At 40.5% G+C, this 24710-nt stretch overlaps 2 protein-coding genes across 3 annotated transcripts in view; one reads left to right on the top strand and one right to left on the bottom strand.

The window, feature by feature from the left end:
- The window catches only part of LOC141017738 (G-protein coupled receptor family C group 6 member A-like), a 32394-nt gene extending 24139 nt beyond the window's left edge, over nt 1-8255 (bottom strand). Inside the window, exons 1-6 of the mRNA XM_073492469.1 lie at nt 8185-8255; nt 7935-8101; nt 7004-7122; nt 5593-6360; nt 5260-5413; nt 3131-4154 (exon numbers count right to left, since the gene is read on the bottom strand). Of these exons, the coding sequence (XP_073348570.1) occupies nt 3131-4154; nt 5260-5413; nt 5593-6360; nt 7004-7122; nt 7935-8101; nt 8185-8255 (2303 nt within the window). The remainder of the gene's footprint in view (nt 1-3130; nt 4155-5259; nt 5414-5592; nt 6361-7003; nt 7123-7934; nt 8102-8184) is intronic.
- Nucleotides 8256-10667: 2412 nt separating this feature from the next.
- tmem63a (transmembrane protein 63A) lies at nt 10668-23974 on the top strand. 2 transcript variants are annotated; one of them, XM_073492684.1, is made up of 24 exons: nt 10717-10793; nt 12149-12311; nt 13480-13672; nt 14229-14308; nt 14426-14504; nt 15733-15770; nt 15895-16037; nt 16411-16453; nt 16548-16656; nt 16814-16884; nt 16982-17062; nt 17531-17639; nt 17885-18018; nt 18326-18469; nt 19533-19686; nt 19776-19882; nt 19976-20062; nt 20337-20402; nt 20825-20987; nt 21148-21253; nt 21428-21595; nt 22131-22246; nt 22336-22386; nt 22903-23974. In XM_073492684.1, exons 3-24 carry the CDS (start codon nt 13505-13507, stop codon nt 23047-23049), a joined length of 2364 nt encoding a protein of 787 aa, XP_073348785.1. In that variant the 5' UTR covers nt 10717-10793; nt 12149-12311; nt 13480-13504; the 3' UTR covers nt 23050-23974. The 2 variants fall into 2 exon arrangements, with proteins under 2 accessions (XP_073348784.1, XP_073348785.1); XM_073492683.1 differs by lacking the exon at nt 12149-12311 and having other exon boundaries at nt 10668-10793.
- The last annotated feature ends 736 nt before the right edge of the window (nt 23975-24710 follow it).

Raw genomic sequence — 24710 nt, 5'->3', positions numbered from 1 at the left:
GTAAAGTCAGAGGGAGGAAAAACAAGAGAGAGTAACAGATTACAGAGCTTTCAACCACATCTTGTGATCTTCTTCAGCAGATTGTCTACTCCTACAGTGTATTCATTGTTCACTAAGCAAACTCACGCTTAGGAAGAACACAAATGCTCTGGAAAAAAGCTAATAAGTGGACCTTTAGTGAGGATTTTGTTAAATAAAGATAATAAAGCTGCTTCCAAACATAAACTGCTACTAAAAAGTTGTTACACCAATATTCCTTATTTCCTTCCCTTCCTACCTTCCTCTCTTCCTCCCTGGTTGTCAGTGTTTCCCTCGCTGCTCCCCTTTAAGTGGCTGTGATTGACAGGTGGGCTATATCCATGCAATATCACCCAGCGCACGTTCCTATTCCCTCCTGGAGCCTTCATCCACCGGTCAAATTAACCTTCCGTGCCAACGGGAGGGGGCCCTGCGTGGGCCAATCAGCAGGTGATTAGGCCGGGGGTGGGAGGGGTGAGGGGTCACCGCGATGGGGCCATCGCAAGCCTGATTGGTTTCAATCAGCAGCCAGCCGCAAGGACAGCTGGGAGCTGAGCCGCAGTGAGCGCTAATCAACGGGTCCCACAGTGAGGCATGAACAGTCACCACACACACAGACTGTCACACACACACACACACACACACTGTCACACACACACACACACACACACACACACACACACAGGTAGATTGATGTTGGTGTATACACAGTGACAACACGGACATCACTCTGTGTACACACTCACACGGGGACACGAAACACACACACACAAATACACACAGCGAGACATGGGAAGCAGAAATGAACAGTCAAGACCACAACAGATAAACAGAAAATCCCATAATGGAAAAGCAGAGAAAAGAGGGAGAGAGAGGAGGGGTGGCAGAGAGACATCCTCAGAGCAACCACAGAATCTCACAGCAAATTGAATGACTAATTGCATTGGATTCGTTAATTTGACCACTGGCACATCTGATAGGGGCCCGTGACATTGGTTAGCAACGCTCTGTCCTACAAACCACAACAACACCTCCTCTGTGATGTCTCAAATGTGGAACAATCCTCATTCTCTCCGCTATGTCTGATGTTATGCTAATTCCCGTTCAAATCTCAGTAAAGCGCGGCATTGACCAATCACTGATCAGATGAGATGGGAGAAGTCACAAGGAGTCCATTATGGCTCCTCTTCAGTGGGTTGAAAAGTGGAGAAGACACACTGATCTGCTCTGGTTTTCCATCTATGACCGTCAGTGTTACTGATCATCGAGAGGAATGTCAGCAGAGCTACAGGACGAGGAGCTGTATGAGCATTTTAACAGTGAGACTTGCTTTAAAGGGACAGTTCGGCCCAAAATCAAAGGCTATATATCTTCTCTCTTACCTGTAGTACTTTCGAACCAGCTAGACTGTGACTGAGTTGCCAAGTTTTGTAGATACTGGTCATAGGGTAGTCTGCCTTCATGGCAATGCAAAAAAAGGAAAAAAAGTTATTTCCAGAACTTATTCAACATGATCTACAGACCTTGTTGTGAGCAGTTTCATGTAGGAAATTTGTTCTTACGTGAAACTGCTCACGACAAGGTCTGCTGATTATCTTGATCTGCCGGGTCATGTCATTTTTGGCCTTTTGAGAACCACAAGCTGAGCAATGCCAAAATATCAAGACAATCTAGATGGATAAACAGCACTACAGAGTGAGTAAGTGAGTGTTTAGAGTGTCCAAAAATGTAAAATTATCAGCTCAGTGCCAGCAGCTTTTGTTATTTTATGTCACGTCATAACACTCAACAGTGTTTCATTTTCTTCTCTTTTAACCAACAAGGAAATAATCACACGCTGAAACAATAGTCAAGAATTCCTGATTGCGCAACAAGGAAGAGGACATTTTTTATTTTGTTTATCTTGTATCATAAACCATCACCAACTGACAGACTGAAAACATGCCAAACCAAATCCTTTTCTTTGAAACACTAAATATAGGTAGCAGATAATTAGCCAGAATTTTCCATTCACCTTTTCCGCCTTCACAAGGTCATCACAGTTGAAGGCTGCCTTATCTAACTCATTTCAAAATTTACAAGACTTGAAGATTTGACAAAAGTCTAATACTAATAATTATCTTTCCCCGACTAACATTTGTGTGAATTGATAACCCGTACAAAGGTGCTCTTCACATTTAATAATAAATTAACAGATACAAAAACATAACATAGAAACAGATAAATCATGATTAACTCAAAATGGCAACTCAATCATTACAGAGTATCGTACTGATTCTTGTGACAATGGGCTGTAACAAGAGGTATATTTGTACATCAGGAACAATGTAATAATTCTCAAAATGAGTATGATAAAAAACAAAACAAGAGCAAGATACCTATGAGGGAAAATATTAGATACCTTTGTTTTTTGAATGATGTGACTGCTGTGTAGGTTTTCCCAGGTTGTAGTACAGCCAGTGGCAAACTCAGGATGTTTGAGTGGCAGGGGCGAAGAAAATTAAAGGGCACCAGCTGTATGCGGTCGGGGCACCAGTGTGCAAAAAGGGCACTGAAAGAGCACTTAAGGGCATCCAGAAGGGGGACTTTCAGTGTTTTTCCGAACTTGGAGGCACCAGAGTACAGCCCACTACCATATATACCATATATACCACAGTTTATGGCGAAACATCCAATTGTTTTTGACATGTTCTAGTTTGGACCAAATGCCAAATTTTCTCTGGTTCTAGCTCGTAACATATAAGGATTTGATGCTTTTCTTGATCTTCGCAGTAAAGTGAAAATCCTTGGCTTTTAGACTGGTGGTCAGATAAGCAATTTGGATGAGGCCTTGGGAAATTAATTTGACCATTTTCCTGACATTCGATGGGCAAAACAATTCAACCAAACATCAAGGTTGAAAATGAAAGTGCTGGCCCTTAAATTATTTTAACTATTACCTTTTGTGCTACATTTTAATGCATTTTTTAACTATGATGGCAAGCTTGAATATCTCCTTAATGGTCCCTTGATGTAATTGTGGTCATTTTGCAGCCTCGTGAGCTGTGGATTGGAGACCGGAGAAAGTGAGCATGATGACAGTCCAGAGCTCAACGAGGGATCTGTCACTGACAGTATTGACGGTGAATTTGACACTGGGGTCTCCACATCGAAAGCAGGGTTCTGGATCCCTTCAGACCTCGGTGAAGATAAAACCTGAGTCTTATTTTCCACTTCTGGGATACTACCCAAGGAATAATTTCTCACATCCTGGCGGAACGCACTCACTGTGTTTGCTTCCTGCTTGAACAGAATAATGTAACACTTTGTGACGAACTGACAAAACAGGATACCGTAGGCTGAGATGAGGATGACGACCATCTCCACTGCTGGCAGGTACTCACCTGTGACATTGGCATAAACTGGGCCAAAGATGATCCAGGAGATAAAGTAAATCAGCATAGCAAAGGTGATGAACTTTGCGTCATTGTAACAATGAGGCAGATTTCTGCCCTTGAAAGCGACACCAAAGCAGATGATAGCTAGAACGCCAATATAGCTCAACATGGCTCCGAATGCAGGAAATGACTTCTCTGCACAACGCAGCAGACGCTCATGTTTTTTTTCAACGTCTTTCAATTCAGTTGTTGGAGACCTGAGCGCGAGCCACAGGGCACAGATGATCACTTGACCTGACATGCACGCAGCAATAATGACGTACGGCTGGTAGAGCTTCTTCAGGACTCTCTGAACGTTGGGGTCAAACTCAAAGGCCAAGATGATCTTGATGGACTTCACCAAGATGCAGGAGACACACAGTGTGAAACTCAAGCCAAAGAGTACCTGTCTTGTTTTGCACTGCCACTGTAGGGGTTTACCACCAAATAATATCACACTCACAAATGTGCTCAAGAGAGCGAAGAGGAGGATGATGCAGATGGGTCCCACGGATGCACGCACAACAGGGGTGTTCCAGCATGCAAGGAAGATGATCCCGACAACAATGGTAAGCAGTGCCCCGAGAGCGGTAAATGCCAGCAGCGTGATTTCATATTCATCATTCCATTTCAGGAAGACAGTTTTCTTGGGGAGACACTCGTAACTTCCAATGAGGGAGTAATGGGTGGTGGTATTACACCAACGACACACTGTGGAATCTGCAAACAGAGGAACAAATGCTCATTATAATCTTGATACGCCTTTTTCCTTATAGATGACAAAGTGATAGGCCTCATCGTATCAGCAGACTTGCAAAGGTATCATTGTTCAGTTTTTTTGTCATCATCAATGATATTGGTCAGACTTTAGTCTGGTACACACCGTTGGTGTCGGAAAATTGGTTAGCAGGACAGGCGTGGCATGTATAGCAGCAAACAGGCTGGCCCTGAGCTGACTGCTTCCTATAGCCTGGACTACAGCTGTTAGAGCATCTGGAAATCACATCTCCCTGAGAAGAGAAAGAGTTGGTTTTAAATACAGTACAGCCGCCGTTCCCAAACTTAAGAACGACGCAGCAAATTTTCTACAGCCTACCCAAAATTTTGAATCACTGCAGTATAGCATTTGGGAAATAGGTAGAACATGACCATTAAAGCTAAACAAGACAAAACAGGAGTCTACAGCAATGTTGGTCGCTCTGTGAGGCTGCTGACACGTTCACAATGGCACTGTTAGCCAAACTGATATCGCTTCCTCATATGCCGTAATCATTCGGTTGCATTCACACATGTGCGACTGTGCCTTAAAGGAGACTCATTTCAAGTTCATAATTTGGGATACTTTTGGGATACTACCATATTGGTTTATATGCTTTAGTGCTCAAAAAACACATCAGTTTTTTCATACCAACAAGAGCTGCAGCACTGAATTCCCCCTCTTTCTAAAAACGCTTGTTTTAGCTCCTGTCTCTTTAGGACCCTCCCTCCTGAATACCCATTCTGCTCTGATTGGTCAGCTCACACATGCCTGACCCAGCACTGCTAACGACAACAAAGCAGCTGCGCCAAATTAATTCTTATGTGCCAAACTAGCCTCTAGGCATAAATTTAGAAAATGTGTGACTCTGTGATGTCACAAATTCACAGAATTAAAGGCGGGACTACTGACGAGGCATTTCAGGAGCCGTGATATATGTGGGAGTCAGCACCTTTAAATGATAAAAGATTAAATAACTGACCCAAGGAAGGCAAATACTTACTGTGACACTTTCGACATCTCGACGTGTTTTTTCTGAGGTGAAAGTCAGCGTCTGGTTTTGTATACTGTAATGAGCTACGACGTAATGCACGTCGACATCGGTGGGTGAGCTCTGATTCCACAGGATGACTTCATATCCTGAGTTGAGGTCGCCCTTGTCGTCGAATGAATAGTTTTCCCCATCCATGTGGAAGGTTGCTCTTCTCAAGGCTTCCCGTAACTGAAAAGGCAAAGTGATGAAAACATTCAATTCGTGAGTCTAATTCGTTTGCATGTGACTGTTTTCATGCCATGTACCCGAAACATGGGGTCAGAGCACAAGACTGACATATTGTCATTTTGCAAAGTTTATATGGCATGCAGTACAGCACATATCTGTGTGTATGTGTGTGTATTCACCTCAAGGGGCTGTAATCTCTGCCCCGTCTTACAGTCCCTGTTGACGCAGAGGTCTGCAACAGCCTGAGCAATCGCTCTAACTGCCAACTCAACACTGAACACAGCATATGGATAAATCATATTTTCCAGTTGCTCATTAGCTGTGTAGCCGGGATTCACCAGTTGCTGCTGTTTTTTCTTTAGAAAATCACACAAGAAAGAGTTGTCCTTGTGAGAATCAGGGTTCGCATCAAGATTTCTGAGATACTGCTTCAATCTGGTTGGGTTTCCAGATTTAAGCGTGGTCCCTAAGACCGTTCCTATGTCGCTCAATTTCTGTTTGTTCAGAACAAATGTTGATTCTGACCAATTATCGCTGGCTACCCAAACTTTGCCCCTGCCTTGAGGATGCTTGCGAAGATACTTAAAAAGATACTTCATGTGATAAGGTTTGGCAAAAGACACGATGACCTGGACATTTTCATTTTCAGCAATGCTTTTGGCTGCAGCTCCGATGTCCTCCATGAGTGAGTCGCTGCCAAGAACATCAGAAAAAATGTGGATGAAGGAAAAGCAGATGTTGCTGCCTTTTGCGTGATGCTTGAGGCGTTCAACAGCATAGCGTCCATAGTCCCCATCAGTGGTCACGACACCGACCCAGGTCCATTGGTGGTTTTTAAGAATATCGATGATGGCACGCGCTTGGTGATCGTCCTCTGGTACGGTCCTCATAAAGCTTGGAAATCGGTTCTTATCACTCAGGAGACCAGAGGTTGAACCATAACTTATCTGTGGGAATATAACAAAGATTCAGTTACACTACTGTACAGTAACGATATGAGACATTTTATCAGAATTTATTGCTTTCTTTTAATGGAATAGTTTGACACTTTGGGAAAACACTCTTATTTGCTTTCATGCCGAGAGTTATATTTGAAGATCGAGGCCAATCTCATGTAGGTATGGTAAATTACAAACTAAAGCAAGCCAGTTAGCCTAGCTTAGCATAGCATAATGACTAGAAGTGGGGGTAAACAGTGAGGTAAAAGGTCTCATTTGTTAAATTTTCATTTCTGCTGGTTGCCTGGCAACCTCAAGATGAGGACAAGACTTGTGTTGTTTTTACACATTGGATTTGGACAGGTTATTGTTTTCCTTGTTTGCAGTCTGTCTGCTAACCTAAGCTAACCAGTTCTTCTAGAAGTTTACTTTGTACTGTACAGTCATCTGCTCTCACTCTCGGCAAGAAAGCGATTAGGCAAATTTCCCACAATTACAAACTATTCCTTTAATATTGCTGAGCTGAACCAATTTTGGATTTTCTGCTGAGATTTTCCCCAATTCTTAATCTTAAATCTGAATTTAAAATCTATCATCCAAAAATGTATCATCTTTACCCAAATCTAGAGAAGGTCTGTGAACTCGGTCATACCTGAGGGATATTCTCCAGGTTGAGTTGCCTCGCAACCGCGATGGATATCTCAGAGTAGTAACCACCAATGACAACCAAAGCAGGTGGGGAGGGCTGCTCTGCACCATCACTGTAAGTACCTGGTATTTAATATAATATGATAAACATTTATATGTATAACAGATTTTATTATATTGTATTGTATTGTATGACATTATTTCTGTAATTCTTTTGAATTTTGATTCACCAAATAATTTTGATTTCCATTGCTGACAGTTCTATTACTTCCAATAAATATGAAGACATTGTAGTCGTATTCATTCCCAAGCCACTCTGTTTGCACCATGCCTCAATTGAACTACTCATTTCCAAGCAAGTTCAAAAGTGATTACAACCAATAAGACAAAGTCTACATTGTTGGAAAAATAGTCAGACTGTGGCACAAATGTACATCCTTATGCTGTATGCATCCCTTTATGATCTAAACATTTTAGTTTATATAAGACAAACATTCACAAAACTACTAATGTGGCTCACTTCCACTGTGTATATTTGTGCAGGGATGCCCTCTACATCTTTAATTTCTATATGTGAAAAGATATCAATTCCAGTGTTATGTCCAATACAGGAAATGTACTCGTATGTCAGCTAACATTGTAGAACTACTTGCAAACTATTTCTTCACTGAGAAGTTACAAGTGACACCTGCATTATCTATCATATTTATATATGTATAATGACCAGGATGATTACAATGCATGTTGTTACAGAACACATTTATTTTTTGTGTTATATAAAATGAGTGTTAGCTTTGTATTATCCTAGGAGCAGCAGAGGGTAAAGTCATTTGAGAGAGAGCGATCGTCATGGGAAACAAATCAAGTCAACAGTAAAATGAAAGAGCAAATAAGCCAACTCTTGTGTAGAAGTCAAAACACAACGACAAACTTACTGTTTCTCCTCATGAAGGACTGAGAGTTTATCAGGGCAGTGGTAACGTCAGAGCAGGAGTCCAGTATATGATATCCAAGGGTTAGGTTTCCCAACTCCTGCCTCTTATTCACCTCCTCCACCGTCTGCACCAATATCAGAGACTGGACCAGCCGGGCCACGCTGAACCTGTGAGAGGCAAACATATTACACACACATCCACGTGGCTGCTGCTCAGTGTGCTGAGGAGTAGCCTGTAACGCCACCCTTACCAGGGTAAAAAAAACACAACATTACCTGTTACAGATCCTTGTATCACTGCCATCTTCTCTACGGGTAACATTAACGCTTTCATGTATAGGGAACAATCCCCCTATAATAATGTCACCTGGAGCTGTGGCATCACCTGCGATACTAACAAACCGAGCTAAAAAAACTGCGGCAAAGATGTAGAAACTCAAGAAAGGTTTCATTTTCTGCTCAAATCTGCTTCAAAGTATCTCTGATTTCCAGAATCTTCTCTCAAATTTCAGTCTCTCCGGTGTGGCTGCAGAACACGGAACAGACAATGAACTCGACTTAAATACTACTACCCGTCATCATTGTCATATTTTTCCCAGGGTGTCACTCGGTAATGTCAGGGGAGTGTATAAAATGTTAGCTTTCTTCCTGGTATGGAAATAAGGCCTGGTGGCTACATGGCATACTTACTGTTATCTGGAAAGCAACAGTGTTTGATAACAGTGGTACAGGAACTCATCCAACTTCAACTTGAAAAGACAAAAATCAAAAGCACTTCCTCAAGTAGAGAAGCCTGTTCTGCGATGCATCTTTAACTATTTACTTGGAATGTCTTGTACCAGGAAAAACTTCATTTGTTGAATAAGCTGCCAGTAAACACATGACTTTATCTCATATCTCTCTTATCCCATGAGTTCTTCTAAACTGAAGTCTCGTGACGTGAACGAAGTTGAATGAATACACGTAACACAACGTAAAGTGGCATCAGTGGCATTTCCAAGTGGTATTATTGTTGGCGCCACTTGTCTGCAAAGACAACTGGATTGTTTGCATTTTTCCTCAGAGTCGCAAATAACAACAGCAGGACAAAATGCGATTTTATTCAATCATTTAGAAATCGATTGCACCGTCCGAGTTAGTCAAATTTTATACACCAATACTGCTTATTTATACATTTTTTATACATATTTTTTATATATATATATACAATTTTTATATTACATGTTATATTGCTATGTTAATATGTCTAGGTTGTTAAAAACTATTAAACTGTACAGTGAAAGCAACGTTTATAGTGAACCAAAGTAAACAGTGATGGTTTCATTACCCTGTATCCATTATAATGTGCAATCAATGTTTACTTCCTTATGATACGCTTAAGCAGAAAACTTATCTATTGCCTGTTTAGCTCATTAGATTAAGTTTGAAAAGAAACATGCTCAGTTAGTACATTATCAAATCTGACTATAGGCCTACTGTTTGCTGGTATGACTGAACTATCTGGCTATTGATTCAACCTTATACCTTATTTTACTGAATTTATCTTATCTTAATTCAGCTAGTTTTACATTGTCAAAACTCATGAAATGGCTCCCAATTAACTTCACTTACATTTTTAAGCATAAAAACTTGTGTTTTATGTTGAACCAGCTGGAAAATGTTTTACAGTGTACCCTTGGATATGTTAAAAAAGTTAAAGTACAGTGTTCACAGTGTGCACAGTATAGTGTTGTAGAAAGTATCCAAAAGACATACTCGAGTAAAAGTAACAATATCTTGTTAAAATACTTCTTAATTTCTTTAATTCTTAAATAGTACTTGAAGAACGACTACCGATTAAAGCAACATAATGTAACTTTTCTACCATAAAATAACAGCTTCAAAACCATTTTGATGGTACAGTGTCTTGTAATAGTTTGAACGGCATCTCAGCCTCAGCCACTCCACCCCCGTCTCTTGTTTCTGCACTATGTAACTTTAATGAGAGGGTAGAATCACAGCAAACCAAATGACAATTTCTACATAATGTTGCTTTAAGTTTCAAGTACACGTAAAAGTAAATTATATATTTACATTAATGAAATTCACTGTATGCTACAGGTTCACCGATTACCTGCCAGGCCAATTATCAGATCCAATATTCAGCATTTTTAAAAAAATAAATTAAGTTAAAAATGTGCTTATTTGGCTCTGATGCGGCCTGTAATCTGCAAAGTAACTGTGAAAAGTATATTTGCCTTCAAAATGTATTGAGTACTCAAGTTATGTGCAAGTATCTCAATTCTGTACTTATAAGTACAATACTTGAGTTAATCACTCCATGCAAATACTAGCCTTGCTACATTATTGGTAATGGAGGAAAGTTCTTCTTTGATATTGCTATTCTCACCGAGGCAAAACATCCCAATGGCTACTAAATATAGGGTATTATTTTTCAGTTCTTTGTTTACTCCTTCCTCATGCTCTCAAGTCGAAACTCTTAACATTACACCCGGCTGGTGCAGTGACAATGGGAGGGAGTGTTTGTCTGTACAGGCTTTAGCAGAGACAGCTGTCCAACCCAAAGTATATCTGTGCGTCAACAAACTGCACCGACAGGATGTTAAGACACCAAATCTCCAGTGTGAGTTTTCAGCAGAGACCTCAGGAGGGGGGCGTGCGAGTAAAGTGGGCGTGGCACACAGTCGAGTGGGCGTGGCGTGCGGTACCGCGAGGCTGCAGACTCACTGTGCCGCACCGTCCGCCAATATGCGACGCGTATACGGAAAGGGGAGTGGCGCAGAGACGGAGTTAGTCAAATTTCAAGTATTTACAGTGGAAGGACGTTTCACCACCGGCTGGATAAAATACAAAAAGACAGGTAAGACAGCTCATAACGACATACTCACGTTGTTCACCCGGAAAAACGCGGTTTGTGCTGTTTTTTCCAGACGAGTTGATGACTTGTTGTGTTGAGTAATGTTGACACAGCCACAAACTTTGGCTCTCTTCAGCATTGGCAAACTTTTCTCGTCTGTGTGTGCACACTGAAGCTCTTGGGTAACTTCTCTGCTCGCTTTCATATGGCTGCTCAACACAACACACCTTCTGTTTAAACTCTCAGCTCGGTACGTCTTTAAACTTTTTTTTAATAAAGTAAACAGCTTGTGTGAAAGTGGGGAAGAAGCGAGAGTAAATTTATGAGCTGGCAGACATGTTTCGTGAGTTTTATGCTTGGTTGTAATTCAGGTTTTATTGTCCCGGGTCCTAAAATAACTGTCATATCATATCGATATTTAACTGCTTCCGCGTGACACGAGAGAGTGGGCCGTCTATTTTTGGGACCGGGGATGATTGTGACGGTTCGGATTGGACATGGACTCCGTGACAGAAACCAGCCGGGTCGCTGACAGCTGCTTCATCTGATAGCTTCAAGACGAGTCATGGTTCAGCTTGAAAGGATCACAAGCTTTATATGTGGCGGACCCTGCCACCTTTCTAGCTTCAAACAGTGTTCTGGGGACCTTATTTTCCCATGAGAACAAGCTTGTTCATTCACTTATGGAAAAAAAGTAGATATTATTAGTTTGTATCATATCATGCCAGCTGCCAAAAACTTCTGATACTGTTCATTAAAGGTGCACTATGTAGTTTTGGGGATGAAATTTTAATCAGAAGAGAAAGATCTTCATCCACCATTTTTGTTTAATGCCTAAATAGACTAAATAAAAAAAAACTCTCTTTGTTTTCATGACTGAATAAACAAACTGACCTTAAAGGACAACACGATTTCATACTGTTTTACTTCGTTTATATGTGGCGGACCCTGCCACCTTTCTAGCTTCAAAACAAAACATTAACAGTAGCTACTGTTGCTCTCTGTAGGCAGAGTGGAGAGAGGCATTAAGACGAGTCATTCAAGAATGTGCATGAAGTCACATCCTTTTCAAGGCTTTATTGACAGGACAGTTTAGAGAGATGACAGGAAACGTGCTGAGAGAGGGGGAGATGTCACACAGCAGCGAGCACAAGACCTCTGCACATGGGACATGGCACATGGCTCTGCCGACCGAGCTACTGGGGGGGGTCCCTAAAGTCACATCCTTTTGACTGTCCCAGAAAATCCGCCCCAAGCCCTTCACAAAGAAATCCACAGTCCATATGTACATTTATAGTGCAAAAAAAGTAACCAAAATTATCAACAGGAAGTGAAGAAATAACAGTTTTGTGTTGCAGACTTCTGAAGTTAGCATGAACCAGCAAGCCCCAGCACATCCTGTATGGTAATACCGCCCTGAGATCCCAGTCCCGACCGCTCGCTGCACAACTAACTGAGCTGAATAGCAAACGGCATCACTGAGTGGGTACTCTGGTAATAAGCTGTAAGACGCGAGAGGAGGTCGGTTCTTACGTATTGCACCTTTAAACGGTTTAAACAAATTGTCCACAGGCTTGAATAGGCAACTAAGAGAGACGGCGAAGGTCTCATTTTATCACGTCACCCTACAGTTTGCTCACATATGGCCAATAAAAAAGTGATTAATATGTGCCCCTTCACATTTTAGAATACAGTAATCTCACTAGTATATATAGTATATGCAGTGTAGTATTTCTACACTGTACTTTTACTGCTTTTACTAAAGTAAAAGATCTGAAACTTCTCCCACCAGCGGAACCAAGAGTGTGTAACTTTCACAGCAACCAAAGACAACTGATTTTCACAGTTCCTCCAAGCTGGTTTGAAGTGTGCTTTTCACATCCTCTGATTTAATCTTTAATTGCAGGAATAAAAAGCTTTTTGAAAAGCTAAAACTTAGAAGGTCTACTGCATAGACATGATTGTGTGATTAACCGATTAGTGGATTAATAGAGAATGTTTGTGATGATTGATTAATCGTTTAAGTAATTCCTCCAGCAAACATGCCAAATATTTGCTGGTTACGGCTTCTCAAATATGAGAATTTCGTCTGTTTTATATAATTGTAAAGTCAAGAGCTTTGGCAACTGAAGACATCAACCTGGGTTCTGGGAAACTGATGATACTTTTCAAAAATGTTCCAACAGTCTGCAAACTTGATTAATAAATAAAAAATAATGCAGTCCTACTGTTGTGGGTTGTCAGTTCAACAAAACATGTGATCAAAACCCCATGATCAAAGGTCTGCGTACATGCTGCACACAGTTTGAAAAGTCTGAAGTCTCATATCGGCTTCATGTTTCTCTTTTAAAGACAGTATCCCTCTGTGTTTACTCTCATCTGTATGGGTCTCAATATTCAAAGGTTTCATGATTTCAATTTAAAATCCAAAATCTATTAAATGACCTTTCAGTTTTGATCATCAAAAATAAAAGCAGGATCGGGGATACTCCCAGTATTTGTTGTCTTTTCACCTCCACGTCCTAAGAAGAAAAAACAAAACCTCATAAGACACACAGCTAGCTTGCCAGTAGCCTGAAGCTGCACTTCCAGACACTTAACCTGTGTGTACAAAGATAATCAGCTGACTGGTACCAGAGGTAACTCTGGGAGGATGTTTGTTAATACATATTATGGTCTATCTTTGCAGACAAGCAGCTGGATCCACTCCAGTGATGTCCTCCACATGGTGGGAGCAGTGGCCCCTGGCGGCCAGAAATGGTAGCACTCCCAATTCCTTAGACAACAGTAGCTGCTTCAGCTCCACACAGAGCACCGTACTCAAGGGAATCCAGTTTGGAGGAGTGCCAGTTGTACTGCTGCTCGATTTCTGTGTCTTTCTGGTACGTGTCCGTCTGCTGCCTGTGATGAAGGCTGGAAATCTTGAGACCCAAGTTATCTGTGTTTCTTTCTGAATTGATCTTATAGGCAAAAGTATGGAAGCCTATTTTCGCCAGTAAAAATAACAAAAGAAATCGCATGGTAAACTAGTGACATAAAAACTCAACATTTATCTCTCATTTTAACTCATAATTATGCCCTTTTAACACATGGTTTCCACTTTTATCTCGTAATTTTCCCATCCAATAATTATGATTTTTGTATCTCAAAATGTTGGTTTTTTATCTCATCATTGTGACATACCATGGAAATATTTTCTGAACTTTTCTCTTTTTTTATCAGGCAGAAATGGGCTTCCATACGAGAGACAATCCCTGCAAAAAATGCTTTTTATTGTCTCTGTAAAAATGTTTTTCTCATCATGCATTATCAAGCAATACACTAACTGATAATTAAAAAAATGTTTTACCAACCATTGCCTTTTTCATGTCAAGGCATTGAGTTACTGAATGTTGTGATGTGAAAGCTGACCTGCTCTTGTTCTCATGTCACCTACAGGTGTTGCTGATTCTCTTCTCTATCATCAGGAGGAAGTTCTGGGACTATGGACGTCTGGCGTTAGTAGCAGACAATGAAGGGTCAGTTCATCTTACATAAGAGCTTTTTCAGACATAAAATACTGAGCAGAGTAGTGTGATTCATCTTTTTTTGTCAATTATATTTGGTCCTTGAGACTGAACTTCTTTGTGTGTTAGGTTCACTGAGTCAACACGCCGTCGCTATGGACGCATGTCATCTGTTACGTCCAGCGTGGAAGACCCCGAGTATGAATTGGTATGTAAAGAAAAATAGTTTTCTTTTTCTTTTCTTTCATGCTATTCTTTTATTATGGTTTCATTCCGGTAGAGGATTTGAGAGACCAGAATTGAAACCCTGAAAGAACTCACCAAGTATTCCTTTTCATTATTAGTTTATTTGTGTACTTATCAAAACCAGCGTTACAAAGTGCTCTACAACATTCCCAAAAGCAAAACAAATAAAATACAGAGTATGGATAACACAGGCTGGCTCAAGGAGTAAAATGAAAATAAAAGTTATGGTAATGGATGATCAAAACTACGGAAGCCCTGAAGGGCCATGCATTCATACATTTTATTTCCTCCGTTTTCCCGTGATAACGAGTTAATTTCATTTGTTTTCTCGAGATCTCAAGTTATTATCTCGAAATAACAACTGCCGTTTTCCCGTGATAACGAGTTAATTTCATTTGTTTTCTCAAGATCTCGAATTATTATCTCGAAATAACAACTGCCGTTTTCCCGAGATAACAAGATAATTTTCTCGAGATCTCGAGATAACGAAACTTTGTTTTCCCAAGATAATGATAAAATTAATTCTGGATCTCGAGATAATAACTGTGATATGATAGGCCTGAGATTATGGAGACGCTCGGGACCTCGTAGCTGGTCAGCTATGTAGTTAATGACGACATCAGGCTCACTTAGATTGCGCTGCCGATATAGCTGAAGCCTTGCTCACCTCTTTTTAGATTACGCACACTAATGTGTATATTATCTGTAATAGCAAGGCATAATGCTATTTCAGCCTGTGTCAGGCCTTGATTGAAAAGATATGTGACGTGGTGATCGATATGCTCCTGCTCCTCTGACATTGCTACACTGAATGATGTTTCCTGCAATGATTTAATATACTACACTATCGTTTTGTTTTCTCAAGATCTCAAATTAATTATATCGTTATCTCGGGAAAACAAAGTTTCGTTATCTCGAGATCTCGAGAAAATTATCTTGCTATCTCGGGAAAACGGAGGAAATAAAATGTATGAATGCATGGCCCTTTAGGGCTTCCGTACAAAACCATAGAAACAGAAAGAGTAACATGTAAAACAACGTCAAGAATAGAGTACAGGATAACTCAACCAAGAAAAAGTAAACTCTAAATTTAAACACCACATTTATAAGATATAACAAATGTTTATGATTATAAGATATAAGACATTTATAATCCGTATTTATATATTAATATCTGTCTTTCTGTTTAGGGATGCTGCTCTTGGCTGCCTTACATCATCAGAATGGAGTGAGTGAGTTGTTGGTCATCGCTCTCTAATTATGGCCAGATAAAGATATTTTATCATGCTGTGTTTGTACAGTAAGAGCCACGAGTTGGTCCCTCCTAATCAGTGTGTGTGTGTGTGTTTCAGTGAGGAGAAAATAAAATCCAGATGTGGCATGGATGCTGTTCACTACCTGTCCTTCCACCGCCATCTGATCGTCCTGCTGATTGTCATAACTGTCACCTCCCTTGGAGTCATACTGCCTGTCAACCTGACTGGAGACCTGCTGGGTGGGTGCTTCACTCGTCTCTGCCTTTTTATGCTAAAAAGCTACAAGAGGCTGTGCCAATGTCTGTTAATGGCTAAAATTAGCGTCAGCGCACATATTTTTAAGGCTACTTCACGCACAGATTATGGGGCAGGTGTGTAATTCATGTGTGTATTATAATAGCTTGAAATGTGACAATCAAAACTCAGCGGCTGCACTGTCCACTTCATAATCAGTGACTGCTCTTTAAAGCATGTACTTATTCTCACAGCTGATTTTGACCAAACCATTAAAACACTTTTTTGTGAATGATCTTTCTCTGGTCATTTACTTGTCTGGTTTCATTTACATTTCTACTTACAGCATTTATGTTTATTTTTGTTTATTTCTTTCAGGCAATGAATTTGGAAGGACAACTCTTGGGAATCTTCAGAAGGGGTAACCACTGTAAAAGATGTATAAACAAAAGTTTGAGTGACAGTTTTGTGGTCATGACAGAATGCATCTTGGTGCCTATCGTTTTTCCTTGTAGGAGCAACCTGTTATGGCTTCATACAGTGTTTGCAGTCTTGTACCTGGTCCTGACAGTTCTTCTGCTGCGACATTTCACATCTCAAATCAAAGGCATGCGCAGAGAGACAGTGAGTCTCTTACTACTACAAGATTTGATTTCATGAAGACGAGACTGTGTCCACATTACATGTTTTACTCTCACCTGTCTATGAGGAGCTGAGTACATGTAGATGCTCCCCTGTGCTGGTACCTGACTGATCTGTTGTCCTGTCTTTCTGTTTGCAGGCCAGAAACACTTTGTTTGTGTGCTCAGTCCCTAAAACTGCAACAGAGGAAGCTGTAAAGACCCATTTCACGTATGTAGGCTAGGTTTCCATATTTTGTGAAGTTGAACTTTGGTCACAATAGTGTCCACCTGCTCCATTCCTCAATGTCAGTGCTGTTTTTGTATAGAGAGGCGTACCCTACCTGTCGAGTGGGTGCTGTAACCCTGGGATATGATGTGGCCAAGCTCATGTACCTTGATAAAGAAAGGTGAGACAACAAAAAGTAATGTGATTATTGCCCTCTGTGCATTTGAATACATGCCAGCATGTGCAAGCGAGCATGGCCACAAGGTCATCGCCTAGTCATCAGCTGTGCACAATTCATTGTTGATGATGGTTTTTTGGTGTGTGCTGCTAGTAAATATTTTTCATTTTCACAATATATCTACAGTAACTACTGTTGCAGTCAATTGTCTTCTAACTCAGCAGCTTTAGTGAGCGTTTTCACCTCTTTGTTGCTTATTATTTTTGTTTTACGGTCCACAAATTCACTGTATGATTCATACAGTAAATATTTCAGATGTTGTACGCATGTTTGCTGAGGAGATATTTGCAAGCATTAACACATGAAGCATATTTCAGACTTAGAAATATGTGTTTAAAAAGTTTAAGGATATTCTCCTTGACTCAAACTTAGTTAATGTGGGTTTTTATTCATTTGTTTTCTTCACTGCAGGGTGCGAGCCGGAAAAAACCTGCGCTACTATGAGCGTGTCTTAGACAGCACAGGGAATCGTGAACTGATTAACCCCCGTTTGTGTGGTTGCTGCTCCAGCTCTGGGAAGGTGAGATGGACGAAATGATAAGAAAGTTTCGAGCAGAGTGTCTGGATGCATTTAGCTTTTATCTTTTATGTAACAATTTAGCTTAAGAAACGTAAAAGCAAATACTATACAGACAGTAGGTGTGTTAAACTACAAAGCTCCAAATTTTGTGATAAAATGAAAACTGTTTAAAGCATTTAATCTGTATGTGTGTGTGTGTGTGTGTGTGTGTGTGTGTGTGTGTGTGTGTGTGTGTGTGTGTTCAGGTCGATGCCATAGAGTACTACAGTACTAAAGAAAAAGACCTGCTGGAGGAGGTGAGGAAGCAGGTAGAACTGGTGCCACAGCGCCCCCTGGGGATGGCCTTTGTCAGCTTGCAGACGGAGGCTATGGCCAAGTTGTGAGTACCAATTTAAAGGTGTCTTTTTCTAACAGTACCTGTGTCAGTACTTAACAGGCGAGGGAAAAGCAGGACTGATGGGCTGGCAGGCAGTGTGTGTGAATGACTGGTTGTCTGGCAGGACAATGTAAGCTGACTTCGCTTGTTTCTCTTTAGTGTATTTACGCTCAAGCCTGATCCGGACAGCGATCTCTGGATTTTAATGACACCACATGACTTTTTATTGGAAAAACTGGCCTTTGGGCAGCCGTTATAGCTGAAAGCTGGTTAATGTGTGTCACTAACAGCTGTCATTTACTCACTTCAGCATTCTGAAAGACTTCAATGCCCTGGAGTGTGGTGGCGCAAGCTGCTGCTGTGGGAGGCAGCCCCAACCTTCATCCCACAGCGATGTTCTGAAAGTGAACAAGTGGAGCGTTGACTTTGCGCCCCATCCTAAAAATGTGTACTGGTAAGATCTGTAACACACCCCCTTCGTACAGTATGTGCTCCATGCAGATCATATGACTTGGTATGTGTAGCACTGGTGCCAGTAGGGCTGGGCGATGATTCAATATTGAATTAAGTGACTTTAAGTGGAATCAGATGTTTTTATTGTTTCAATCATTTGGCCCAGCCCAGTGTGAACACTTCTTGGTGTCCTTGAGAAGTCTTATGACCTGCTTATTCGCTATAGGTTTCTGTGGTAAGGATGTCACGATGAAGTTTATTTTTTTGGCCCAGTTCCTGATTGAAGTACTTTCATATTGAGTATCTACTGATACAGAGACCAAACCGATACTTATATTTGTCTAAATGTTGACCAGACAAATTAAAATAGCAGATGTAGCCTTCTAGATTTGGTTTTTCACAACCTCCAAATACTGAAAGTCCAATTTCACGTAAAATGATCCACTCGCATATTTAGCATTAAGTAGAGACAGCTGATATAGCCTTTAGCTGGCAATGTTTGTCATTTTAACCAACAAAAGCCAGTGTCAGCAATGTCTAAAAATAAGAAATTAATAGTTGAAAGTTTTGCACACTCATCTTTGCTAATTATAAGGGAGAGATAACAGATTTGTTACGGTCAGAGCTTAACAAATCTGTGTATTTTGCCCATCCAGGTGTCCCCAAATTATTTTTCACATTCACACTCTATTTTTCACTTGCATACGGAGCCAAATGCTCGCAGTGTAGCTTCTGTCTGTCATTAAGGAGAGCAGCGCTGCAACACTAGCAGGCTGAGGTTGGCAGAACACAGCAGAGCGAAGTTAAGAAAGGATTTTGATTGCAATTATTCTAACCAACACTGATCCATTAAAATATGCTGATACTGTGGAAAAATCTCATCAGTGAAAGTTTAAACTTTAGCAAAATGCTTACATGTAAAAGACACAAGATTCAGTTCCCTAGAGAAGAGGAATAGAAACCTGTGTTGTCAGGAATTACAGCATACCCCTCCCCGCTGCACTGCCTCTCTGTGTGTAACGGTCCCGTTGCTTCTTGTTTTCCCTATTCTCCCCAACCTACAGGGATAATCTATCAGTGCGGGGTTTTCCCTGGTACATGCGCTACGTGATGCTCAACTTCTTCCTCTTCTTCCTGCTCACCTTCCTCACGACTCCCGCCATCATCATCAACACCATAGACAAGTTCAACGTGACCAAGCCCATCTACTATCTCAATGTGAGGCGTACACATGCAGACGCTCCCACTTGTCGCAATTCTGCTTTTAAAGTTGTGAATCTACAGTTTGTTTTGTTTTTCCACTGTAGAGCCCGATCATCACTCAGTTCTTCCCCACTCTCCTGCTGTGGTCCTTCTCTGCCTTGCTGCCCACTATAGTGTACTATTCGACAATAGGAGAGTCACACTGGAGCAGGTATAACACTGACACACACACACATCAGTAGTGCAGTGATTGGTTTCTGCTAGCAGAGGAAAATGGTTTGATCCAGTGCCATCTGTGTCTCAGGTCCAGTGAGCACATGAGCATGATGCGAAAGCTGTACTTCTTCCTGATCTTCATGGTGCTAATTCTCCCCTCGTTAGGACTCACCAGGTAATTTATCAGTTTGAATAAGCAACAGTTTGCATCAAGTCTGATTGTTTATTTACAGTTGTAGTTTACACTATTAATCAGTGTATGTGAAGAACTTGAAAAAATGAGGAGACATATGATGTGACTCCCAGTTGACATGTTAGCATGTTTAAATACCTCACAAAAAAGGTGAAGTTAGTTGGCTGAAAGGGATTTCTGCCAGGCTAATAGATCGATTTTGAATTCAGGGAGAACCTTGTTTTACTTTTTGCACTCTTTTTTTTTTTTCCATTAGTCTTGCAGTGTTTTTCCGCTGGCTGTTTGATACAGAGTTTCTCACAGGCGGGAAACTGAGGTTTGAGTAAGTATTTTTCCTAATTTTACTTCTTCGTCATATTGATAAGTAGAAAAAACAAAATATATGATTTCCTGGATATTTTAGTTTTACTCTCTACAAACATCATGCATGTTCAGCTGTATTCAAGTTTCATAAAACATATCTTTGTTGAAATGTTTGATCCACTGTTGTTACAGTCACTCAAGACTGGATTGTTTTGTAATTTACTTAAATATTTGATTTCATAAGTTTGGTTTTAATTTTATTTTAGATTTAACAGTGTTTGTTGGAAATGTGTGAGAAATAAGAAAATGTTCTCACATGTGGTCAGGTCGTTTACAAAACAGTGGATGAGACTCTATTTTCTCCTTTTCAAACATCTTCATGAGATTTACAACGTGCTTTTTTCTCTTATCTTTTTGTTTGACTCTCTTTCTGTACACCAGGTGTGTGTTCCTACCTGACCAAGGGGCGTTTTTTGTCAACTATGTGATCACAGCGGCCCTGGTGGGCTCTGCCATGGATTTGCTGCGGTTGCCAGGGTTACTGCTTTACACCATTCGCATGGCGCTTGCTCGCTCAGCTGCTGAAAGAAAATATGTCAAACAGGTTTGTAAAGGCGTGGAATGCTACACCTAGAAGTCATTACTATATTTTGGATCTTACATAACCTGGAACTTAAATCAAGTTAAAGAAGAAGAGAATATTTTGTTTGTTCGTTCTCAACCTCATTTATAAGCGGACTCCTTTTTCTAACTTCTGTTTACAGAACCAGGCCTATGAGTTTGAATATGGAGCCATGTATGGCTGGAGCCTGTGTGTATTCACTGTCATCATAGCTTACAGCATCATATGTCCTATTATTGTGCCTTTTGGTGAGTAGTTTGGAGGACTGTACACACACACACACACACACACACACACACACACACACACACACACACACACACACCAACCACTCATTCATCATATCATCAGTAGATCTATCTCTCTTGATTACTTCACTTCCATGATGGAGATTTTAATGTCTGAGTCGTGTGTGTCTACAGGTCTCTTGTACATGATGCTTAAGCACCTGGTGGACAAACACAACCTGTACTTTGCCTACCTGCCTGCTCGCCTGGACCGCCAGGTCCACCTGGGAGCTGTCAATCAAGCTCTGGCTGCACCCATCATCAGCCTTATATGGCTTTACTTCTTCTCTGTCCTCAGAACAGGTTAGAACATCAGAAGTGACTCGAAGTGATTTCACTAATGGAAATTAAATACTCGTGCTCAAAGCTAGTGATGTTATCGGCCTGTAAATACAGAGGCCACGTGCATTTTTGGATGTTCTATGTGGTCATAGTGTACATATTTATTAAATTTTGCACATAATTTACAGCCTTGCTTACCAAAAAACAGCTGTTTTTTTTTTTTTTTTTAATGAAATATTTTGTTTCATTCCTTGAATGCCATTATCTGTAGATCACAAATTATTTTGGTATCTCGATAACAAAGCTCATTTTCTCAAGATAGCAGGTTTTTTATGTCATGATTTTGTAAAAACAGAAGGTCAAATTCTTGAGATAACAAGATCATTTATAATGAGAAAACAACTTCAAATGATTCATAAGAGTGGACCATGACATGCACACAGCTCTTTGGGGTAAACTTAGGAGTTTCAAAGCAAACCATGTGAACTTTTTATGACCATTTAAATTATTGCAGTTATTGAATGCCATTATTTAAACTGTCTTCGCTGTGATTTAGGTTTCTGGAACTCCACATCACTGTTCACACTGGTGGTGCTGTGTATCACCGTCTTCATCTGCGTCAGCTACACCTGCTTCGGCCATTTCAAGTACCTCAGTCCACACAACTACGAGGTAAGCATCGCCTGGTTGTGTGTGAATGTGCTGTCACTTGTTTGTCACCCTTCCCATCGAGCCCTCATATTGTTTGTGTTCTTCTGCAGGTGAAAGAGGAGGATGAGGATGCATCAGAGGGAGCGGAAGGAAACACTACGGTACTGTACTTGTTCCTTAAAATCCAAAGCAGGAATAAAGATCAGATGTATTTAGGAGAGGCGTGATCTTATGTGCACTTACCTGAACTTTTGCTGTATATTCTCACCTTATTTGTTATCCTCCCGCTTATTTATGCGTTAACAAAGTCAATTACCCGAGCTATGAAAGAGAACTAAAACACTGTATCAGCAAGACAGATAAGGTGATTATAAAAGTGAAGGAATACAACAATACCAACAATGTGCTAAAGAGCTGCCTGTTCATTATTAGCTGGCCTCTGTTACCAGTCATTCTCCCAGGCCAAGTTTATTTTGGAAGTTTGTCTCACAAATTTACGGGATCTTTCTCTAGTCTTCAACATTCTTCCTATCAAAGTCATACTTTGGCCTCTACATGTAGCATTGCATCACACAGCAGGGAGGATGAAAGCATACATATAAAGTGATATTGAGAAACACCCTTTTGTGCTTTTGTTTGTTTTCAGCGCTCGTCTCTTTTGTGTTGTGTGATTACAGGTGTACCTTCCCAGAGTGCTCAATCCCAAATCACCTGCCAGCGCCCAACAGGGGGCCAAACTTCAGCAGTCTTACGGCTCTACAGAGGGCAGCCCAGCATACAGCCCGGACTACAGCCCAGTGGAGGACAGCATGTCTGATGCCTGAGTCTGTGGATTTCAACACTGAGGGAAACATTTGGAGATAAAATCGTGGCTCCTCCTGATCGTAAATCTGCTTCCTTCATGGTGATTTCGCCTCCATCCCACTGCTCAATCAGACACAGGAAAATCTCCAGATGGTACAAGAGAAAAAGGTACAATTGTTTCCAAAGACCTTGGAAATATATAAGTACCAGTGAGGACATGATGAATTTGATATTTGGACCATTATTTGCACTTAATCAGCAGGGCACACTGTTCTACAATTAATTTTTTTTCTGTTATAAAGCAGTTACTTTTTGTTTTTTTCTGTATGACGCCTCTCCGATAAGGACCAACTCACTAAGAAATATTTAACCAGTCCGTGCCATTTCCAACATGCAATAATGTGTAAATACTGGAATCAGGTTGTAGCACAGGCCAAAGCGAATCATGCAATGATGCCAAAGAGGTGGACAAGCACAGCTCGCTATTTTATGTCCAGTTTAGATTTTTTATGATTAGACTTTTATGATGCCAGAGGAGTAAACCTGCCAAGGGAATAACTTATTGCCTCATGTTAAGAATAATGTCAAGAGAAGCAAAGTCATGTGTTTACTAATAGAAGCTTAACTTTTGTAATTGGACATGAAAAAAAAATCAAGTATTGCAGGATTTTTGTTACCAAAATTTTATGGTAAGACACTGTAATTGTATTAAATGCATCAGTGGTTATTTGTTTTTAATGTACTTTTATACTTGAATGTGCTTTTTTTTTATGTGCATTTTAACAAGGAGCTAAACCCTATCTGGTGTAGTGTATCTGGTCAGTGGTTTATAATGAAGACTGTTAAACATAAAATATCTGCAGGTTGTAAATGTTCACATGAAATCCGCCTCAGCTTTGTATATACATTTCAATATTGATCAATACAAACACAGTAACAACTTCACAGTCATGAGCATGTTTCATCATTGGGGGGCGCTGTTGAGCTGCAGCGAGGCAGCTTAACCTCTTAAATATGCATACAGCAATGACAAAGGACAAATGCACAGTGTTGCATTGAGGATTTCTAACTTATTCTGACATTGGTATGAGCCAGTTAACTGGGCGACAACTCCAGTAGCTCCGCCTCCTCACCTGATCCTTCACTATTGTGCCCCTCTGTGTTTCTTTTTCCTTTTGCTTCCCCTTTTTCCTGCCCTTTTCCCCTTTCTCACCACGGTACCTGCCTCAGCTGAGAAAGACCCCTGTTGTTGTTTGAGGGCTTTAAGTGTGCTGTTGTGATTAGCACAGTTGTTAAATATGGGTAATGAAGTGCTAAGCTAACAACAAACCCTTATGGAGCCTCGCAGTACTTGTTGAAATGAAAGCTCAGAAAGAGTTGCTACAAAAGTGGTTCTTATGACTTTGAAAAAACATTTATTTAACCTATTTTTCGTAACGATATAAACTTTTGTAAGATCTGAGTGCACAAAGGTTATTGACTCTGCTTTAGCCCTAATGTCGGACAAAGATTGAGCATTACAAAACAATCTCTCAATTGCTTACTCTTTCTCAAGTATTATTTCATTGTGTGTGTGATTAGGCAATAGAGACGCTGTTGTCAGTATGCCAAAAACGATAATAATACCCACAATATAGCTTTGATTTTGATGAAATCCTAATAATCACACAAACATTCGCTG

This window comes from Pagrus major, chromosome 22, assembly GCF_040436345.1.
Source record: "Pagrus major chromosome 22, Pma_NU_1.0".
In the NCBI taxonomy this organism is placed as follows: domain Eukaryota; kingdom Metazoa; phylum Chordata; class Actinopteri; order Spariformes; family Sparidae; genus Pagrus; species Pagrus major.
Note: the sequence above shows the minus strand (reverse complement) of the source record. Positions and strands in the feature narration are given on the sequence as shown.

Excerpts from the sequence above, each read along its gene's own strand:
- tmem63a (XM_073492683.1), top strand. The coding sequence starts at position 13,505 with ATGTCCTCCACATGGTGGGAGCAGTGGCCCCTGGCGGCCAGAAATGGT. Across the intron at positions 14,309-14,425 it reads TTAGTAGCAGACAATGAAGG|GTTCACTGAGTCAACACGCC; the intron begins GTCAGTTCATCT and ends TTTGTGTGTTAG. Across the intron at positions 16,038-16,410 it reads CCTGACTGGAGACCTGCTGG|GCAATGAATTTGGAAGGACA; the intron begins GTGGGTGCTTCA and ends TATTTCTTTCAG.